Here is a 21,744-nt window from a genome sequence, read left to right as displayed (position 1 = left end):
AGCCACCTTTTGCTTTGATTACTGCTCCGCACACTCTTGGTATTCTGTTGATGAGCTTCAAGAGGTAGTCACCTGAAATGGTTTTCACTTCACAGGTGTGCCCTGTCAGGTTTAATAAGTGGGATTTCAAGCCTTATAAATGGGGTTGGGACCATCAGTTGTGTTGTGCAGGAGGTGGATACAGTACACAGCTGATAGTCCTACTGAATAGACTGTTAGAATTTGTATTATGGCAAGAAAAAAGCAGCTAAGTAAAGAAAAACGAGTGGCCATCATTAGTTTAAAAAATGAAGGTCAGTCAGTCCGAACAATTGGGTAAACTTTGAAAGTGTCCCCAAGTGCAGTCGCAAAAACCATCAAGCGCTACAAAGAAACTGGCTCACATGAGGACCGCCCCAGGAAAGGAAGACCAAGAGTTACCTCTGCTGCGGACGATAAGTTCATCCGAGTCACCAGCCTCAGAAATTGCAGGTTAACAGCAGCTCAGATTAGAGAACACGTCAATGCCACACAGCGTTCTCGCAGCTGACACATCTCTAGAACAACTGTTAAGAGGAGACTGTGTGAATCAGGCCTTCATGGTAAAATAGCTGCTAGGAAACCACTGCTGAGGACAGGCAGCAAGCAGAAGAGACTTGTTTGGGCTAAAGAACACAAGGAAGGGACATTAGACCAGTGGAAATCTGTGCTTTGGTCTGATGAGTCCAAGGGCGATATCTTTGGTTCCAACCACCATGTCTTTATGCGGCACAGAAGAGGTGAACGGATGGACTCTACATGCCTGGTTCCCACCGTGAAGCATGGAGGAGGAGGTGTGATGGTGTGGTGGTGCTTTGCTGGTGACACTGTTGGGGATTTATTCAAAATTGAAGGCATACTGAACTAGCATGGCTACCACAGCATCTTGCAGCGGCATGCTATTCCATCCGGTTTGCGTTTAGTTGGACCATCATTTATTTTTCAACAGGACAATGACCCCAAACACACCTCCAGGCTGTGTAAGGGCTATTTGACCAAGAAGGAGAGTGATGGGGTGCTGCGCCAGATGACCTGGCCTCCACAGTCACCGGACCTTTACCCAATAGAGATGGTTTGGGGTGAGCTGGACTGCAGAGTGAAGGCAAAAGGGCCAACAAGTGCCAAGCATCTCTGGGAACTCCTTCAAGACTGTTGGAAAACCATTTCAGGTGACTACCTCTTGAAGCTCATCAACAGAATGCCAAGAGTGTGCGGAGCAGTAATCAAAGCAAAAGGTGGCTACTTTGAAGAACCCAGAATATAAGACATATTTTCAGTTGTTTCACACTTTTTTGTTCAGTATATAATTCCACATGTGCTAATTCATAGTTTTGATGCCTTCAGTGTGAAGCTACAATATTCATAGTCATAAAAATAAAGACAACTCTTTGAATGAGGTGTGTCCAAACTTTTGGTCTATACTGTGCATATATACAATATAAAAATATATACATATATAAATAAATATATTGTACAATGTACAATATACATATATCTAATAAAAAAGGTGCATTTGCAACATCTGTATGCTGTTGTTCTGTACTCTATTGAATGTTCAACAGAGAAAGAGCCTGGGGGAAGAAACTGTCTCTGTGGCGGCTGGTTTTAGTAAACAGTGCTCTGTAGCGACGGCCTGAAGGTAAAACTAAACAGTTTGTGTGCAGGGTGTGTGGGGTCTGCAGAGATTTTAGCAGCTCTTTTCCTGACCCTAGACCTGTATAAGTCCTGGATCGAGGGAAGGTCAGCCCTGATTATTCTCTCTGCAGTCCTGATTATTTGTTGCAGTCTGGACCTGTCGTGTTTTGTGGATGATCCAAACCACACTGAGATGGATGAAGACAGGACAGACTGAATTATTTTATGCAGATTTATGTGTTTCTGCAAATATTAACAACAATAATCAGCAATATTATCGGAGTATTAGGGCCAGGCTAAGAAATTTCTTTTTTTTTTTTATTACAAGAATAAAGTCATAACATTATGGGAATAAAGTCATAATATTACAAGAATAAAGTAATGACAGCTCATCTTCCACAAAACAAACTATTTCTTCCAAGTCTGTGTGGTTCCTTCTTTGCGCTTTGAGTGCCTTGTTGCTGAGAAGCGCTATATAAATAAACTTTACTTGAAACAGACACAGTCATATGCCCAATCACTTCAAAGTCCTCATAATGGTAATAATGTGATGCTGATGTGCTAAAAGATTAAGCATGTCCAATATTAAGGTCTTCACAAGATGCTCAACATTCATCAATTTAATGCATGGAAGACTGCACATTTGTAAGAGTTCTCATCAAAAGTCTGACTTTATTCTTGTAATTAAAAAAGAAAAATCTCTTAGCCTGGCCCTAATACTCCATCATAGCATTACCATAAAGACCAATAGACAAAACCAGAGTATGTACCTCTCCGGCAATCAAAAAGAAATCATCCAATAAGCTGAAGTCATGTAAAACATATTTTACTCTTTGTGTTCTTCGAGCCACTTCTAAGCAGTTTTTGTTCCGTCCTGCTGAGAGTCTGGAAGAACAGCAACTGTAGGAGGAGCCTTTTCCCTGTCAGACGTTTAGACAGTCTGGAAGAGTGTTTATATGGATGGTAGGTGTCAAAATAACGTCCACGTGAATGTGTAACAAGGGTTGAACAAGGAAGGCCCTGTTATTTAATCTGTCACTGGGCACAATATTGAGGCTGGTCAACATGAAATATCCAGAACTAAGGTTTTAATGGATGGACAAACAGATGAGTGGATGGATGGATGGACCACTGCAAATCTTTTGTGTATCTTTAATTCAAAAACCATTTCAAAAAAGGACTCTTGGCAGAGCAACCTCTTTTTACAAATTCAAATATGTGTCATGTTGACAACAGGACAGTAAAAGAAAATCCTAAAGTATTTTGTCCATACTCTGTTTTCTTTTTCCTTATTTAAAACCAAATGAGTGGCATCAATGCAGAACTGCCTTCCAGTGGAGTGAAAGTTTTCTCTGAAAACACAAAATGATAAACTTATTTCCATCTTTGGGAAATAAGTGCCCAAAGATGGAAAGAAAGGTTTACTGAAAAGATTTCCAAGCCTATTGGGCGTTTCCCATCTATCTGTTGAACCATATATAGTATTTACACATTGATGTACTGCACTGCTAAGTTAGTTAGTCAAGCATAAAGGCTCATTCACAGCGACTGTACTTGGTAAGTAGAGTAATGATGTGTTCTAAGACTCCCGGCCAGGAGAGACGCTGGGATGTTAAACGCTGGTTGGAATGAAGTCATTTGGCCAAATGCCCGTTTCCATCCAAGGGCAGAGGAAACCGTTACCCAGCCACTGCCTTTTCCCACACCATCATATCTCTCTGTTTCTCTTCTGCTCCTGTCTGTTTGTCTCTCTCTCACGCACATACACACACACACACCCACATACATACATACATACATACACACACACACACACTCTTGTTTTGCTATATGTAGTGAGGACCATGTGTTGACTCCCATTGACTTCCATTGAATTTCAGTCATTTTCAACCCTTTCTATGCCCTAACCCTGACAATAACCGTAAACCTAACCATTACCAGTGCATGCCTAACCCTAACCCTTAACCTAAAGTCAATTCACACCTTAGTCCTAAACCTAACCGTTAGCAAAATAGGTCGTGAGGACCAGCAAAATGTCCTCACTTTAGTACAAACGGTCCTCAATTTGATGGTGAAATCGGGAAAATGGTTCTCACTGTGATGCCAAGACAGGAACACACCCACACACACACACACACACACAGACCATTGCTATTCTAATCATGTTTTATAAAGAGGAGCTGACATTAGAAACAGTTCAGAAAGAGAAAATAAACCAAAGTGGGACATTACATATAGCAGGGACACTTTCCCAGATACTCTCCTTGTTGTGCCCTGTTCCTGGATGTCACAACCAGCAGCAGTAGGCACATATAGACATACCTAGTGCTGTTTAAAGTGTACTTTAAAAAAGGACTGTTAATATTAGACTTTTTGGTGTTTTCGCGATTTTTGGGTCAGCTTCATCTGAGCTGATCTCCCTGTCAAACCTGCACCTGTTTCACAATCACTCTCTCTCATCCTTCCCAATTCAAGTTCAGTTTAAATTCTTGGGTGTGCCAAAGGTCGTGGCTTGAAGATGCCAATGAAAGTGCAAGATCCTCAAAAAAAAAAAAAAAAAAAACCCCAAGAACCTCAAACCACACACCCACTGTCTTTGTATCTGAGATCCCAGATACAAGCAGCTGAAAGCACAAAAAGATGTTGCTGCTCCTTCATATTGAAAGCACTGACATGAGGTTGAGATGGATGGACGACAGATGGATGACAATTTGAGGTACTTCAACTTTAGGATTTTGTTTGTTTGCTTGAAATAATTTCATAGCTCTTGTACTGGAGGACCTGATTCCTTTTAAGCTCACACCATCAGAAGTGTGGAACATCTTAGCGCCAATCTCAGAGTTAGTTTCCACCAATAGAGAAAGCACCTACCAGCACAAAGCTTAATCGTAAATTGACAGATTAAAAACATGGAGTGGAGTTTGTCTGGTTTCTGCACCATGGTAGTCATATTTATACGACAGGAACTGCAGGAGCTTTCTTTCAGCAAGCAGACTGCCAGTGTGCCACATTATCCTATGCCCCATACAGCCAAAAGATACTCTGCTTACACCACCACTTTCCCTGATATCTCATCAAAAGGACTTTAAGCTGTCGGAAGATCATGACAGAAAATGTAGGCGTTTTTTAAACGATAACGTCTTAAAACCTTGGTATAACTTGAATCAGAAGTCAGACCAAACTGTGAAGATATGCATGGTTTAGTAATCGTATATGCCAAAAACAAATTTGAAATTCTTTGGTTTGAGATAGAAAAAACAATTGCAAATACGGTATACCCCAAGCCTTTGGATCAGTTTTCTTTATGCTGGACTCAACATTACTTGGCTGTAGAGCTGGGGAAGAAGGGTGTGACAATAGATCTACACAATGCATTTTATCCAAGCAAAATATGCTGGTTTAAATTTCACACAAGACAAACATTGTCAACTAATGATAGATTGGTTTTCCAAAGCTAAGTGAGAATATTAACCATGTTCTGACTCAATCGGGTGATGTATCATCCCCTAACATGTCTTGTTTGGATCAGATGTTTTTTCCATTAATTTGTTAGTCACCAATGATCCAATATGCGCCCAAAGTCAAAGTTTGACTTGGAGCAGGTTCAGCACTGTGAAAATTAATGAATTGTGATTAATGTTGAACTACTTTAGACCCAAATCAACAATCAGGAAAGGTCAGAGCCAAATAAAACTCCACAGTCTAAAAAATGCTATAAAGGGTTCTGTGTATGTGGTATATGACTAGAAAAGAAAAGGTGCCATTTGGGCTTTAAATAGCATCCCCCTTTTGGGAGCCAAACAGACCTGATTTAGAAAGACTCCACTTAGCTCCCAATTTAACTGATTTGACACAAAATCATTACAGTTCAGTACCTGGCCCTTTGAGAGGATATAATTACAGTATGACAGCCATTTTAACAGAGGTTTATATTATGTTGAAGCTGCAGAGTTAGTCAGAAGTAGCTGCTGTGCAGACCAAATAACCCCAGGAAGACCTTTTACAGTCTCAGCCTCATTAAGTTTTATGCAGAGTTGCTCCACAGAGATGGACAGAGAGGAGGCATGTGCCATGGTGTCACATAAAGCAACCCCATATGCAGAAGCTTCCATGCAAAAACCACACTCCACCCCAAATAATAAGCACTCTGTGTCTGAAGGGCCACTATCAACAACCGTGCAATCATGCACCAGTGTGCAACACAACAAAAACCATTGAAACACCCATTAAAGACACAGGTTTGTTAAAGCACACTGAAGCAATGTATGGCACTTCTAGTAATGCTTTGTTTAAGAAATAAACTTCTTTGGAAGAGCTTTTATAACACAGTGTTACCAGGCCTGTGATACCAACCTGTCTCAGGAACTGAAGCTGCTAATTTACTTAATGAAGCTCCATTAAATTGACCTAATTTAACGTAATGATGGATATTACTTGTCACTGACATACTTTTTATGGTTCACTTTTATGAATTAGGTCCCGCTTCTACCCCGCCTTTTACTACTTTTGCCATTACGTTTTATCTGTCTGCAGTCCTTAAGTGCTCTGTGTTCAAAGCTTCTGTTCAAATGACTATTTTTGCTGTGGTACTGGCCCCATTATAACACCAAACAACTTTTTCTGAAAGTGCAGAGAAGTAGCCTACCTTGATCAGAACCACGTCTACTGTACGCTCTCCTTTGGCACAGAGACTGTACCTCCGCTTGTGTCGTTCATACATTTTCCTTTAAATATCCTGAGCGGGTTTATTGATCGAAATGTAAAAATCCAGGAGGAACACTCTTGAGGAGAGCTGAAGCTGTCTGCTAAGCCTCACCTCTGGCTGCCACAGAGGCAGCCTCCTACCAGACTTCAGCTCCAGTCCCACCCTCCTTCTTTTCTTCCCTCCCTCCCTTCTTTTTCTTGTCCTCTGTCGTCTCAACTTCTCCAGACTCTGACTGACTCATGCCTTTGCTCTCTCTCGCTCAGTGAGTCTGTGAATGCCTCTCTCTCATCGTGTGAAGCAGCCGTCAGACGTACAGCATTGTTACCATATGACAGATGACTAAAGGCCATTATTGACTTGGTTATTGTAATTAAATCATCCTCGTTCTGTGTTTCCTTAACAAAGTCCTAACCTGTTACCAGACCAACAAGAGCCCCCTGCCAGACCAAAGCAACCTCTGCAATGTTAAAAATATGTCGTACAATTTTTTAAATCTTACAAATTAAAAATCTGAAGTTTAATCATCTGCATTTGGTTTTGCAACAAATTTAATTACCTTAGTTTTTAATTACAAAAGCTTCCAAATGCCTAAATGGAGTTAGCGGAAAAAGTAAAGGAAATATGTGCAGGTTATTATTATATTATTATTTTTGTTGTTGTAAGAAATGCCTCTTCGCAACAAATCCTTGACCAGCATAATTGATGAGTATAATATCAAGTCAATGAAACCTCTGGAATATTGATCTGGTCAGTTAAGTGGCAGATGGGGTTGATAATCAGTGTCAGCTGTCTTGGTATGAATGAAATTAACAACAGGTGCACTAAAGGAGCAACAGTGAGGCAACCCCAGAAACAGGAATGGTTTTGCAGGTGGAGCCTCCTTGTTTGTTTTGACTGCTTTTCAGTAGTTTTGCATTTGACCAGGGTCAGTGTCACTACTGGTAGCATGAGGTGATACCTGGACCCCTCAGAGGTTGCACAGGCAGTCCAACTTCACCAGCATGGCGCATCAACACGTGCAATGAAGTTTTCAATCTTCAGTTCTTATTGAGGGAAAAATACTATTCATCGTGTGTCTGTTATATTTTTCTTCTACTTTTCATCTGTCCATTTCAAATCAGGTATTTTAGTTCTATGATTTAGTCCAGTTCTGCGCGCCCTGCGGTTAACATGTTTGAGAACCATTGGTATAATTCTTACTCTTTAAAGCCCTTACAGATGCCATAGAAATCACTTGAGGGATCAGATTTTTTCTCCAGTTGTATGGAGCCGAGAGTTATGCGGTGACCCTTCTCCATACGTTGTTGTGCACTGCTGGTCAGCTGACTGAAAGAAGGTTCTTAAAAGTCATCTCTGTTATTAAAACTACAGCTTTTGTCTCCATCCAAATCAAGGTAACATAAAGACATATTCTAAGTACAATGAATGTATTGTGACAACCAATGGGTTAATTTTGTGGTTTTGAACATATTTAATAGTTGTTAACCAAAGCAATGATACATTTTTGTGTAAATGCTTAACACTGGTTCCCCTTCTTCTATAGAAACCATATTTTATCTTGTTCACAGGTCATAGTTAGAAATCCTAAACAAATAGCGTTGATGTGTTCTAGCAACCACTAGAACCACAACAGCTGTCTGTACAAAACACAGAGTGTCTCCGGGAGAACCACCCATCCAATCTTTGTACATGTGTTGGAAATTTTGTCTTCTGTATAAAATGAACCACAGAGTCCATTGTCACATGGACAATTGGTCCAGCTCCGTCTGTGCATTAATTTTTTTTAAGGAGAAATGTTTTTATAACCTGCTTTTCTAAATATATGGAATTGCTGTTCTGCCACATCATGAAATCAGAATATTCGCTTATGCCTACTCTAGTCAGGACTTGTTGTGCATATTGCATGTTGAGAGTAATTAGGAGGTTGTTCTGTTTTTTTTTTTACATCTTCCTCCTGCCTCTTTGACAGACTAACAATATAACAGAAGACAAGGATCGTCCTACAGAACAATGTTTCAGCATATGTGCCCATGCATCTAGCTGTTGGCTATGAAGCAATGGTCAGGCATCGTACCTCGTCTATCTTAAATCCTAATGAGCAGCAGAGAAACTCAAACATGAGACCGACATTGCAGGACGAAAGCAGAACTTGTCTGAAAGGGTGTGTCTGCAGTGAAAGCTGGCCCTGAAGGCATCAAGAAGCTGACAGATTTCACTGATGAAGAATTAAGGGCAGTTACTGAAAAAGGAGCAGCTACAGCTTTTGAAAAATGAAACAGACTACTTATTTGTTTGGGAAAGCCCAGTGTGAGACTCATTTTGCTGTGACCTTAAGTTTTAAAATTTAAACAAGAACTGGATCTAAATATCTTTATTTCAAACAAAAACAACAACTATACCTTCTGCTACTATTACAGATGGACCGAATTTATTGCGCTTTTCTAGTCATACCGACCACTCAAAGGGCAGTGTTGTTTATATCGATGTGCAATGCAGCCAAAGAAAACTCACCCCACTTAGTCTTTCTGTGGCATCTCAGTAATAGTTTAAACCATATGATCAATGTGACAGACAATTTTAGTGATTTTAAACCCATAACTTTTTGGCATACCTTGATATCCAGAAACTTCCAATACCTACTCTTTACTTCACAAGAACCTGAACATGCCTCCACACCTGGGTCGCATCAAAATTCCCAAATCAACAAGAGCAAATGGCACACAACCAAACGTGGGGTCAAATAAAACCAAAGAATCAATTCTAAAGCTGCTCCGTCACATAAGCTAGCCCACACTACTGTTGAACATCAGTGTTAAAATCTCTCTACAGCACACTGCTCTGTCTTTACCAGCCAGGATGGGGGTCAGCTAAGCTGTCACCAGCAGTGATTGATCACTGATTATTTCCACCAGTAATGGAAGCCATTTTAACTGTACAGTATCAGAAATAGTTCCCTGCTGCCAAAGAAATCTGCCCACATTTTTATTGTGTCCATCTTGGATTGTAAAAAGGAGGGAAACAGACACAATCAGATTAGGATTATTAACGTAGCTTCACTCTAAAACCTTTGCTTCTCATGTTTGTGTAAACATAAAAGATACAATATTTTTAATTCAGCAGACAATTTCAGTGAAAAATCTTGTGTTTATTTGCTTATTTAAGAAATATTTTGATTTGTATTTTTGTTTATAAGTTGTCTGTTTTTGTTGTTGTATTTGAATAAAAAATAAAATAAACTTTTAGGGTTAATTTCTGACATGAAGGTAACTGAACTGACATAAATTCAATTATATTTTTCTTAGCTTGATATAGTGGCTCTAGACCCACGTGTGGCTCTTTAAGAACCTCCACAATGGCCCTTAACTCCTTTGAACATGATGATTTTTATCATTCAGCTACAGGCTTTGCTAGGTTGGTTACCAATAACAAGGTATACATTGGCAAAGATTTTCCATCATGCTTTTATGATTCAAAATGTTGAACCTACACTCACCGGCCACTTTATTAGGTACACCTTGCTAGTACCGGGTTGGACCCCCTTTTGCTTCAGAACTGCCTTAATCCTTTATGGCATAGATTCAACAAGGTACTGGAAACATTCCTCAGAGTTTGGTCCATATTGACATGATAGCATCACAGATGCTGCAGATTTGTCGGTTGCTCATCCATGATACGAATCTCCCATTCCACCACATCACAAAGATGCTCTATTGGATCGAGATCTGGTGACTGTGGAGGCCATTTAAGTCCAGTGAACTCATTGTCATGTTCAAGAAACCAGTCTGAGATGATTCGTGCTTTATGACATGGCGCGTTATTCTGCTGGAAGTAACCATCAGAAGATGGGTACACTGTGGTCATAAAGGGATGGACATGGTCAGCAACAATACTCAGGTAGGCTGAGGCATTGACACGATGCTCAATTGGTACTAAGGGGCCCAAAGTGTGCCAAGAAAATATCCCCCACACCATTAAACCACCACCAGCCTGAACCGTTGATACAAGGCAGGATGGATCCAAGCTTTCATGTTGTTGACACCAAATTCTGACCCTACCATCCTAATGTCGCAGCAGAAATTGAGACTCATCAAACCAGGCAATGTTTTTCCAATCTTCTATTGTCTAATTTTGGTGAGCCTGTGTGAATGTAGCCTCAGTTTCCTGTTCTTAGCTGACAGGAGTGGCACCGGTGTGGTCTTCTGCTGCTGTAGCCCATCCACCTCAAGGTTCGACATGTTGTGCGTTCAGAGATGCTCTTCTGCATGACTTGGTTGTAACGAGGGGTTATTTGAGTTACTGTTGCCTTTCTATCAGCTCGAACCAGTCTGGCCATTCTCCTCTAACCTCTGGCATCAACAAGGCATTTGCGCCCACAGAACTGCCGCTCACTGGATATTTTCTCTTTTTCAGACAATTCTCTGTAAACCCTAGAGATGGTAGTCCGTGAAAATCCCAGTAGATCAGCAGTTTCTGAAACACTCAGACCAGCCCGTCTGGCACCAACAACCATGCCACGTTCAAAGTCTCTTAAATCACCTTTCTTCCCCATTCTGATGCTCGGTTTGAACTGCAGCAGATCGTCTTGACCATGTCTACATGCCTAAATGCATTGAGTTGCTGCCATGTGATTGGCTGATTAGAAATTTGTGTTAACGAGCAGTTGGACAGGTGTACCTAATAAAGTGGCCGATGAGTGTAAATGCAAATACCATGAAAATAATATACATACATGGATGATAACCGTAATAATGAATATAATATATATTTTTAAATGTTTTAGGGAGGATTCTTGTTTTGGACAGTACAAACTCCCATGGCATCACAACATTTACGTTTAACACAAAACACGTTTAACGCATTTCCTACGTCTATCATTTAAATTCTTGAGCGAGAATTTTATTATTTAATTATATCATGTTATATTTAATTGTTTAATAGGACATTTCATTGTACATTTATTTATTTCATGGTACATTTATGTATTTCATGGGACATTACATTTATTTATTTCATGATATATTTATTTAATTTGGTCCCTTTTGGCCCTCCATACACCTCAGCAGTCACATCACGAAAATCATCTGGCGACCCCCCATTGGAGTCTCGCGTCTCCACGGGGGGTCCTGACCCCCACTTTGGTGAACCCCTGCTCAAATGAAGCGCCAGAATTCTACAGAACCTCTCATGCAAAAACAATGAGCCTATGAGTATAAAGGGACAGGCAGATCCCGATGCAATATTACAATAAACAGGATTTGGATAAATCAAACTATAGTAATATATATATATATTTATATTATATTGTAGATATGTTTATACTGTTTAATTTGTATTGTATTGCACCGACTATGCCAAAACAAATTCCTTGTATGTCCAAAAACGTACTTGGCAATAAAGCTTTTCTGATTCTGAGTTATCAAACACTTATGATGAACTGCCCAACAAAGTTTACCAATAATCCCTACAGAGTTGAAAACAAAATAGTTATGATTTATCCAGGCTCTCCATGGTACTTTTTCCTGAGGTTATCATACTATAAAAATCTAACAACATAACCCCCTGCAAACTACATTATTTTCATTAAAAGAAACGTCGGCTCCTTTATTAAACAGAGCCATTTTTACATGTTATGTATTTATAAATCGTATAAACCGCTTTTTTCTAAGGGCCCAGTAGGTTTTGCAGCTTTAGTAGGACTAAGAGCAAAAATGGCTCTTTGGATTGTAAAGCTTCCTGCTAAAGTGGAACAATCATAAGTAGCTGTTGCCCTCCCAACAACATTATATTTTTAGCTCTTTTAACAATTACTCACTAACCTTTTCTTACGGCGCAATTCAGATTGAAAATGCGGATCTGAATTCATCTCAGGTTTATCCATTAGCTCAGCAGGACTTGCTACACCAAATAAAAATGAGCTTTAAACCTTATGGGTCATGGTGTGGGTAAGCAGACTGGCAAACTACAAGGAACAAAAGCCTGAGGTATAATATTGCTACTGTCAGACAGAAACCTTGTATCTCCCAAATGGAACCTTTCAGGACATGAAAAAAACATCTTGCTTCTAAATGTAATTCATACTGTTTAGAGGGAGATACATGCTGTTTTTGATGCTTTTAGCATGAAATGTATCAGTGAAAGCCCAGACAGATGTGGATAGTGATCAATATCGTGGATCTTCCCTAGAAAACAAAATGACTAAAAATGGAACCACAAAGCTATGTATTCTGCTGTCTAAACAAGTCAAAACACTAAAACACTGTAACAATTATTAATTGTTACATTAATCTCATATTTCATTTCATATGCCTGCAGATTTGCTGCTCATTATTCAGTTCAGAAATCAATTGGCAGTTAACTCCATCATTTGGAGAACTTGTTCCACTGAGGTTACATCCCCCTCTGCTGGCAACCCCGTTACCGTGCATGCTCCTCGTTTCTCCCCCAAACATCTGGCATTCGGTACAAGCCGCTGACCCTGACCACAGCCCAAGAATAAGCAGAGCCACTCCAGTCTATGGCTGCAGAGGAATCTGTCAGTCAGCAACATTTCAGAGCAAAGCTTCAACTAACTTAAGATTGCATCCATGTGCTTGAAGGCTGAGCAGAAAGGAAGGGTAAAGCAACTTCATGGGACCGAGAAGGGCGATCTTGTTGATTTTAAAATAATTTCTACAGTTATTCAGGGGTCTTCAACACACATGGATAATTTAATGTAAGTCAGAGATCAACTCAACCGTCAGCAAGCCTCTGGGTTCTTGGTTTTTCCTGAAATATTTGGTCTTCTGTTTTTCACTGACCAAATACTGAAAACGTTTGACTTTTTTCAAGTCAAAACATTCTCAACATTCAAGCAGAAAGGTGCACACTATAATCACCACAGCTATACTCCATGCTGTATATCTGATAATGATACAAACAAAAGGAACCTAGCTGATAATCAATGAATTTCACTTCAGATATAGTTTGTCACTTGCTTGCTTTTTTGCTGTTGAATAGTTGTTAATTCAAGATGAGATGAACCCTTTCAAAAACAAGCTCCACATGCCTTTGGTAACATTAACAGAAGCCAACATTTTTGAACGTTTCTTGATTTTTCCTCTTGATTTACATGCTTTAACCTAAAATCCTCCTTTAAATGTATTTTCTTGTATTTTGTACGGCTGCAGCTGAACATTTCGGCTCATTTCATGGCAATCATTTTTAAGTCCCAATGATGTTTCATGCAGACCCACAACTGCCAGTGAAAATTGTCACCAGGCAGAAGGACTTATAATGAGCCCAGTCTAACTGGTTCACCCCAACATCTCTGCACCAGCAATACAGCCTATTTCATCTCCATCAGTCCACACATTACCAGTGGAAAGTAAGAAAGACTTCCTCTTGTTCTGAGTTGTTGGGGTTAGCTAATGGAGAGGTATTTCAGACTGGAAGCAGGACCTCAGGAATGGCAAATCATGTATCTAGCTTTTACTTGTTTTACGAGTGGCGAATAAGCACAGAAACCAGTGAGATGGAAAACAGGATTGTAAAAAGAATGGTACCAGTTAAAGTTCTGTGATTTGGCTTCAGCCTTGGCATCTATGGCAGTATCAATGATCAAACACTACTTGTTCACTATAGTGTAAACAAGTGCCAGCTAATCCGCTGCATTCTAGTGTCTCTTATGATGATATACACAAAGCAGATTTAGCAGGTTTTTTTCTTCAAGGAGCTTTTTAGAAGCAAAGTACTTTAGTGAAATCTTAAAGAAAAAAACCCTAACTTCATTACCCAGCCGTGCTTTTGTTGTTAGTGGAAATTTTTAGTGAAAAGTAAAACACCAGTGGATAGTACGTTTAATCAAAGGTGTCTAGAATAAGGCGTAAAGGGATTTATATGTACAGGTCCTTCTCAAAATATTAGCATATTGTGATAAAGTTCATTATTTTCCATAATGTAATGATGAAAATTTAACATTCATATATTTTAGATTCATTGCACACTAACTGAAATATTTCAGGTCTTTTATTGTCTTAATACGGATGATTTTGGCATACAGCTCAAGAAAACCCAAAATTCCTATCTCACAAAATTAGCATATTTCATCCGACCAATAAAAGAAAAGTGTTTTTAATACAAAAAACGTCAACCTTCAAATAATCATGTACAGTTATGCACTCAATACTTGGTCAGGAATCCTTTGGCAGAAATGACTGCTTCAATGCGGCGTGGCATGGAGGCAATCAGCCTGTGGCACTGCTGAGGTCTTATGGAGGCCCAGGATGCTTCGATAGCGGCCTTTAGCTCATCCAGAGTGTTGGGTCTTGAGTCTCTCAACGTTCTCTTCACAATATCCCACAGATTCTCTATGGGGTTCAGGTCAGGAGAGTTGGCAGGCCAATTGAGCACAGTGATACCATGGTCAGTAAACCATTTACCAGTGGTTTTGGCACTGTGAGCAGGTGCCAGGTCTTGCTGAAAAATGAAATCTTCATCTCCATAAAGCTTTTCAGCAGATAGAAGCATGAAGTGCTCCAAAATCTCCTGATAGCTAGCTGCATTGACCCTGCCCTTGATAAAACACAGTGGACCAACACCAGCAGCTGACACGGCACCCCAGACCATCACTGACTGTGGGTACTTGACACTGGACTTCTGGCATTTTGGCATTTCCTTCTCCCCAGTCTTCCTCCAGACTCTGGCACCTTGATTTCCGAATGACATGCAGAATTTGCTTTCATCCGAAAAAAGTACTTTGGACCACTGAGCAACAGTCCAGTGCTGCTTCTCTGTAGCCCAGGTCAGGCGCTTCTGCCGCTGTTTCTGGTTCAAAAGTGGCTTGACCTGGGGAATGCGGCACCTGTAGCCCATTTTCTGCACACGCCTGTGCACGGTGGCTCTGGATGTTTCTACTCCAGACTCAGTCCACTGCTTCCACAGGTCCCCCAAGGTCTGGAATCGGCCCTTCTCCACAATCTTCCTCAGGGACCCTGAGGTCACCTCTTCTCGTTGTGCAGCGTTTTCTGCCACACTTTTTCCTTCCCACAGACTTCCCACCGAGGTGCCTTGATACAGCACTCTGGGAACAGCCTATTCGTTCAGAAATGTCTTTCTGTGTCTTACCCTCTTGCTTGAGGGTGTCAATAGTGGCCTTCTGGACAGCAGTCAGGTCGGCAGTCTTACCCATGATTGGGGTTTTGAGTGATGAACCAGGCTGGGAGTTTTAAAGGCCTCAGGAATCTTTTGCAGGTGTTTAGAGTTAACTCGTTGATTCAGATGATTAGGTTCATAGCTTGTTTAGAGACCCTTTTAATGATATGCTAATTTTGTGAGATAGGAATTTTGGGTTTTCATGAGCTGTATGCCAAAATCATCCGTATTAAGACAATAAAAGACCTGAAATATTTCAGTTAGTGTGCAATGAATCTAAAATATATGAATGTTAAATTTTCATCCTGACATGGAAAATGGAAAATAATGAACTTTATCACAATATGCTAATATTTTGAGAAGGACCTCTAGTCTTCTCCAGATCAGAAACTTTAACTTTACACTTGCATAAACCACAGAGTTCTTAGCAGAAACAGTAAAAACCACAATCAGCTACTGTCAGTTTGTAAAATATGTAAAAAAAAACATGCATCTAATAATTACTAAAATCAACATAAATACATTCATTATCCTTTAGTAATAATTAAAAATGACTTCTTACTTCCACGGGATGTTTACTCAAGCTTTGTCGAGAAAAATCCCGCTGCCAAACTATCCTGACGCACTTAAACCTTCAGCAAACACCGTCTCATCTCGGATGTTTTATCATCAAATCCACATTTACAACAAAGTTTAAGTCTAGAACAGACATTCTCATTGTACCTCAGAGCAGTCCGGTCCCTCGGCTGGGCCATTTTCCTTCTCCACTGTGTGTCTTACAGTGTCTTCAGCCTGGACGATTTCCGTCTCTGGAGAAATGCATGAAAAAATGGCACAATCAGTCCTACAGCACATCTTCAAAATACAAAGAGCCTGTGTTCAGCAGTTTCCAGCAGTTCTTAAAAAAAAGATGACACATTCAACCATTATGTGAAACTGCAAACACAAGCTTTGGAAAAGACATATGCTTGTAAGAAGATAAAAAAAAAAAACTTTGCTCCTATTCCATAAGTAAATATGGTGGGTTCAATATGAGAGGAAGCTTACCCATGAAAAAAGGGGAACTGATCACGATAACATGTCCACACACTGATATACAACCTGAGAAAAATCTGAAACCATGTCTGTGGTCCTCTGTGATACAGTATAAATCCTGCAGCTTCATAATGACACGATGCTGTAGGAGTGACGCAAAGCGATAACCTTGCCCCCCACCTGTCTTTATTGGACTGGGGTACAGCACAATTATTTCAGACGAGTGAAAATTGAAAGTGCTGGAAGCTCACTTAAAGATGAGAGACCCTTAAAGTATCACTTCCTGATCCAAACACACACATACACACACACCAGCTGGCCTGGGAGTGTTTGTTTTGCAGAACCCTGCCTCCTGGCTGTGTGAGAGCTGGTCACGTGCAATAGTAATGTGACTGCTGTCTGCTGATATAAGTGACACTCTGCAGTCAGAACATGCACGTAATCACATTAAAGACCCAGGCAGAGCATATGAATACAGTGGCTATCAAACGTATTGATACCCTTTGACCATTTTCACATTTTGTAATTTAGCAAACAAATGTGTTTTAGTGGGATGTCATGTGAGAGATCAGCACAAAGCAGTGCATAACTGTGAAGAGGGAGGTAAATGATAGTCAAAACTTCATAAAAACACTTAGTACTATACTACTATATTAGTTAGTACTATAAGTCTGTTGGGGAATGTCTCCAACAGTTTTTTTTTACAGCGAGAGATTTAAATTGTTGCCCATTTTTAGAATAGAACAGCATACTATGTCATTGCATTGTGCAACCATTCAGTACAGCGTAATTTGTTCAAGCAGCTCTGTGATTTAACAGTTTAAAAACAACAGTATAAAACAGCGAGCGATTGAACAGCAGCAATAACCTCTTGCATAGCCGAAATGCTTGAATGAAAACGGTTAAAAGGAGAATAATGAATGGATCAAACAGCAGTATCTAGAGTATTTTGCAGAAATGAAATGCACAAAAAAGCTCCACCTCAGTCAGATGGGATGGAGAGCATCTGTGGAAATGTTGCCACAGATTTAATTTAGGTCTGGACTTTTACTGTGTTCAAACAGATGAAAATGCTTTGACCTAACCAAGTGTGCTGAGGCACGACTAAACAGAACTGATACTACCAGAAATCTTGACACCGATTCTCAATTGGATTTAGGTCTGTTTATCTCCATCCATCTCATTCTTACCACTCTACCATAAGGGCCAGATTTGTGGAGGTTGTCCTGTCAACATATTCTGTCACCTGAGCTGTAGCTCCCTATAGCTCCTCCAGAGTTAACAAGGGTCTCTTGGCTGCTTCTCCGATTATTGTGTATCGCATGAACCATGCTCAGTGAGATGTTTAAAGCGTGTGTGGTGCGATGTGTTCGTAGTTATTTATGATGCTGTTTGTTCACTGATGTTTTCTATGAAACCTCTGAGGCCTTCACAGAACAGTTGGATTTACTGAGATTAAATTACATATAGATAGACTATTAATTTTATTTAGGGGTGTCAGAGTACAGGGAGACCAATACATAGGCACACCAGGCTTTTCTTCTCCTCCCACTTTAGTACTCTGCACTACTTTGTGTTGGTCAGTCCCATAAAACCCAAATAAAATGTGTAGAAGTTTCTGGTTGCAAGAACAACCAATTAAAAAAAATGTAAGGACTCAATGCAATATTCCATGTGTGTGCACAATTAGATCTAAGAAGCTCAAGAGGCAAGTGCAACAGGTCTATGCAACAGCAATATATCACAAGACGTCACAGAAATGCTTAAAACCTCTCTGACCACAAATAAAGTCAGCTACACGGCATTTAACTCAGCAAAGCTTTTCCCCATTAATCATGAGAAAAGCACTGAATCTGATTTAGAATATGAGCTTGGGAATGAGACATTGACAAATATGTCACCCTTTGATGCATGAGTGTGCGAACCTGAAATAAATCTGATGAAGAAAGTAAATAAATCAGTGTTTACCACCTCGGTCTGCAGCAGTGCAGCTCTCCAACGCTAACGCTCCATCCACTGCATCGCCAGCATTTGGGTTGTCAGTCATCTGATCCTCAACGCGAGGGTCCATAGATACTTCAGCGATAGAAGCATGTGGTCCCAAGTCCAACAGGCTCACATCGAAGATGTCTGACTGTGGATCGGGGTCCTGTGACAATGAGACGGTGAGCTGATTCTCAGCTGATGCCATGTCCACAGTCTTTTTTGAGTCACCCTGTTCAGGTTGCATTTGCACATTGCCACTTTCCTCTGCTGCCTCTAATTTATCATTGATGTCCATCTGTTGATCATCTTCAACCGGACCATCGATTTTGTTCTCCTCTCCACCAGACAGACTTGATTCAGACTGGATGGTCGCAGACAACTCTGATGTATCATGCTCAATCACAATATTCACATCAGAACTGATGCTATTTTCCCTGATGTCACCTTCATCAGCTTCCACTGTTGGAGCATCTTGTCTAACTGAAATAATTAGATCCAACCCTGAACCCTGTTCAGAAAGGTCTGTAAGTAGTTCCTCGCCATCTTCATGATTCAATCCCTGCATCGTCGGGAGGCTGGCTGACATTTGGGATTCAGGTTCCGTGCCATCTCGACCACCCTCAGAAGGGTTGAGGGAACTGACAATGCCAGGGTCCAAAGAGAGCTCAGTGTCTTCACCTAATGAATATTTATGGCTTTCACTGGGCTTTTGATTATTTGGGTCCTCTGTGCATCCTTTTAAGGACATTTCTGCAGTCATAGCTTGAAGCAAATCTCCCTCCTCTATAGTGCCATTGTCCTGAGTAGCGTGAAATATTTCTGTTGAAGAGCTTCCGAATGATTTAAAACTGCCTTCTTCATCGCTGGAGATGCGGTGTACCACACCTGAATCAAGGTCAGTCTTCCTTTTAGCCAGCATGGACCCTAGTGATTGCTCAGAGTTTAACTGGTCAATCCAGGTTTCCTCTATGGAGTCATCGGCGATCTGAAATTCTGCATTCTCTGGTTCACCCGAAGCGACACTTCGGGCTTCAGCTGTGTCTTTGTCGTCTAGCTCGTCGTTGCTCACAGCTCCAGCACGATTTCCAGAATGATAAACTGCTTCTGAAGCTGAGCCCCCCTCCTGTTCAGCTGCATAATCCCTACCAGCTGTTTCCTGGTTTTGTTCGTGGCTGTTTATGTCTGGCGGAGGTTCCCCATCATGGAGGCCTTCTATCAGGACACGTGGAACAGCAGATTCACGCTGCTCGATTACATCACCACAGACTATCAGCGGTGGGTTGGGGAGGTCTCTTGGGGTTGATACGGGGTCTGTTAACTCTTCCCTCCCGGCCTTCTCCTCATCTGGATTGGACCCGTCAAAGAGTTCCTGGGTAAGTTCTGTGTGTTCTTTCTCAATGTTCTCTCCTTCCAGAGATCTCAGCTTTGTTTCTGATTCATGGGTGTTTAAAAATTCGGAGCTCCCTGACAACGGAGACTGGCCCATGACTGTGGACTGTGTGTCTCGACTGGCTGATGTCAGAACCGTCAGCTCTGATATGCTCTCCTCCTCCTTCCTCGTGGCTGTGACGTCTCCCGCTTCCTGCTCAGACTGCTCCTCTTCCTTCTCGGCCTCCTGTTCTTCCCGGATCACAGCCTCCCCTGTGTCAGCTTCCTCTGCCTGTTTACAGCAGCCTTCTGCTGGGACGTTTCCCACAGTGACGATTTCCCCTTCAGCCTCACCCTGTGCCCTTTCACTCCTGTCACACAAATTTAAACTGGAATCAACCCTCCCATCCGTTTGGCAGCTCTCTCCATTTGAGTTCGAACTGAGACACACCCCGTCCTCCTGGAGGTCGAGGCTGTGCTGCTGGAGAGGGATTTCTGACACTAAAGGTAAGTTTTCTTTTTTCTCCAAGTTACAAGTCTCATCAAGTTCCCAAACAACAATGCTGCCACTCTTCCCTTTGATACTTTCTCCCTCGCTCCCTTCAGTTTCTGTAAGCAGGCACTCTGACGTTGATGTGGGCTGCTGGAGTTGCTTCTGACAGGTTAAGTTTGTTTTCACACCGTCACGACATTCAGCAGCAGTGTGAAGAGAGTCCAACTGTAGCTCCAATTCAGAAAGTCCCTGCAGAGCACAGAGAAGTGTTACATTTCTGTTTTATTTTAGTGGAGAAACCAACTAAGCTGCTCTCTTGCTCTTATCAACAGCCAGCTCAGTGATTACATAAGGTGTTCCACTGCTTAAACAAACTGAGCCTGAAAGTTAAAAAAATGAAGCCAGTTAAAACACAAACAAGCTGCATTAGCCAGGAGCAGTAGAGCTCCCGGATAAAACCAGCAGGACAGGAGAGAACGCGCTGGAAGGGAAGGTGACTCACCTTGGCATGGAGGTGGCTTAATAGGTGCAGAAGATACTCCACACTCTCCTGAAGGGTTGGAACGCTATGGCCGGGGCAGATGCTCACCGTCAGAGTGTGTGTGTTCAACGTAGGGGAGTTGCAGCACACTCGACACTCTGCAGACACCAGCTGGAGAGTCTCAGATGCCTCATTCGTCTCTGCATCCGTCTCAGTCCTGCCGTGAAATAAACGCTGTAAAAATGCTGTGATAACTTACTCAAAAGGCCACTCCTGGTCGATAAGCTTTCAAGGAAAACCTAAATCCTTCTGTTAAGATTGCTTTTAAGCGTTGAAAGTTAAAGCATGTTCGGCCTTTTTCTTTTGAAGAGGTAGTCCTGTAAAGTGGGATACACCTCCCTGTAAGGCAGATATGTTTGCGTAATCCTGGGTGGATCGCATCAACACCGAGGCCCGTTGGCTGAAGTCACGGGCCCGGGCTGCGAGTGACTTCACTTTTCATGAGCCGAATGTAATTATCAACACATAAAGGAAGGGCTGGAGGTTTTAAAACTACACCCGGCAACAGGGAAGCTCTGTAAGTGGCAGTTTTGTCAGCTAGTGGCATCCTCATTTTAAGTGTAAACTATTTTTCCATAAAGACACAGACATAAAGTGCAGCATTTCCACTTTATGATGTGCCTCACTCCATTTACTCAGCAGCTGTTCTTTCTTCCTTGTAATTAAATCTTTCTCTATAGAGGAATGATATAATTTGACATCATTAGTCTCTTAGTAAAGAGGTATTATTGTGGCTAATACCTGACAACTTCAAACAGAGCACATTTAGAATTCCCGAGCCATTTCCCCTTACTGGGATGGGAACGCCACTTGCCAACAACTTGTCTGTATGCC

General features: G+C 41.2%; 1 protein-coding gene across 1 annotated transcript in view; it reads right to left on the bottom strand.

Annotated features, from left to right (window-relative positions):
- LOC124866544 (A-kinase anchor protein 13) overlaps nucleotides 1-21,744 on the bottom strand; it is a 129,839-nt gene that overhangs the window by 69,713 nt on the left and 38,382 nt on the right. Inside the window, exons 7-9 of the mRNA XM_047362372.1 lie at nucleotides 20,872-21,070; nucleotides 18,494-20,618; nucleotides 16,211-16,296 (exon numbers count right to left, since the gene is read on the bottom strand). Coding sequence (XP_047218328.1) covers nucleotides 16,211-16,296; nucleotides 18,494-20,618; nucleotides 20,872-21,070 — 2,410 coding nt within the window. The remainder of the gene's footprint in view (nucleotides 1-16,210; nucleotides 16,297-18,493; nucleotides 20,619-20,871; nucleotides 21,071-21,744) is intronic.

This window comes from Girardinichthys multiradiatus, chromosome 4 (assembly GCF_021462225.1).
Source record: "Girardinichthys multiradiatus isolate DD_20200921_A chromosome 4, DD_fGirMul_XY1, whole genome shotgun sequence".
NCBI lineage: Eukaryota > Metazoa > Chordata > Actinopteri > Cyprinodontiformes > Goodeidae > Girardinichthys > Girardinichthys multiradiatus.
The sequence above is the reverse complement of the archived record's forward strand: the minus strand, read 5'-3'. Positions and strand labels throughout refer to the sequence as shown.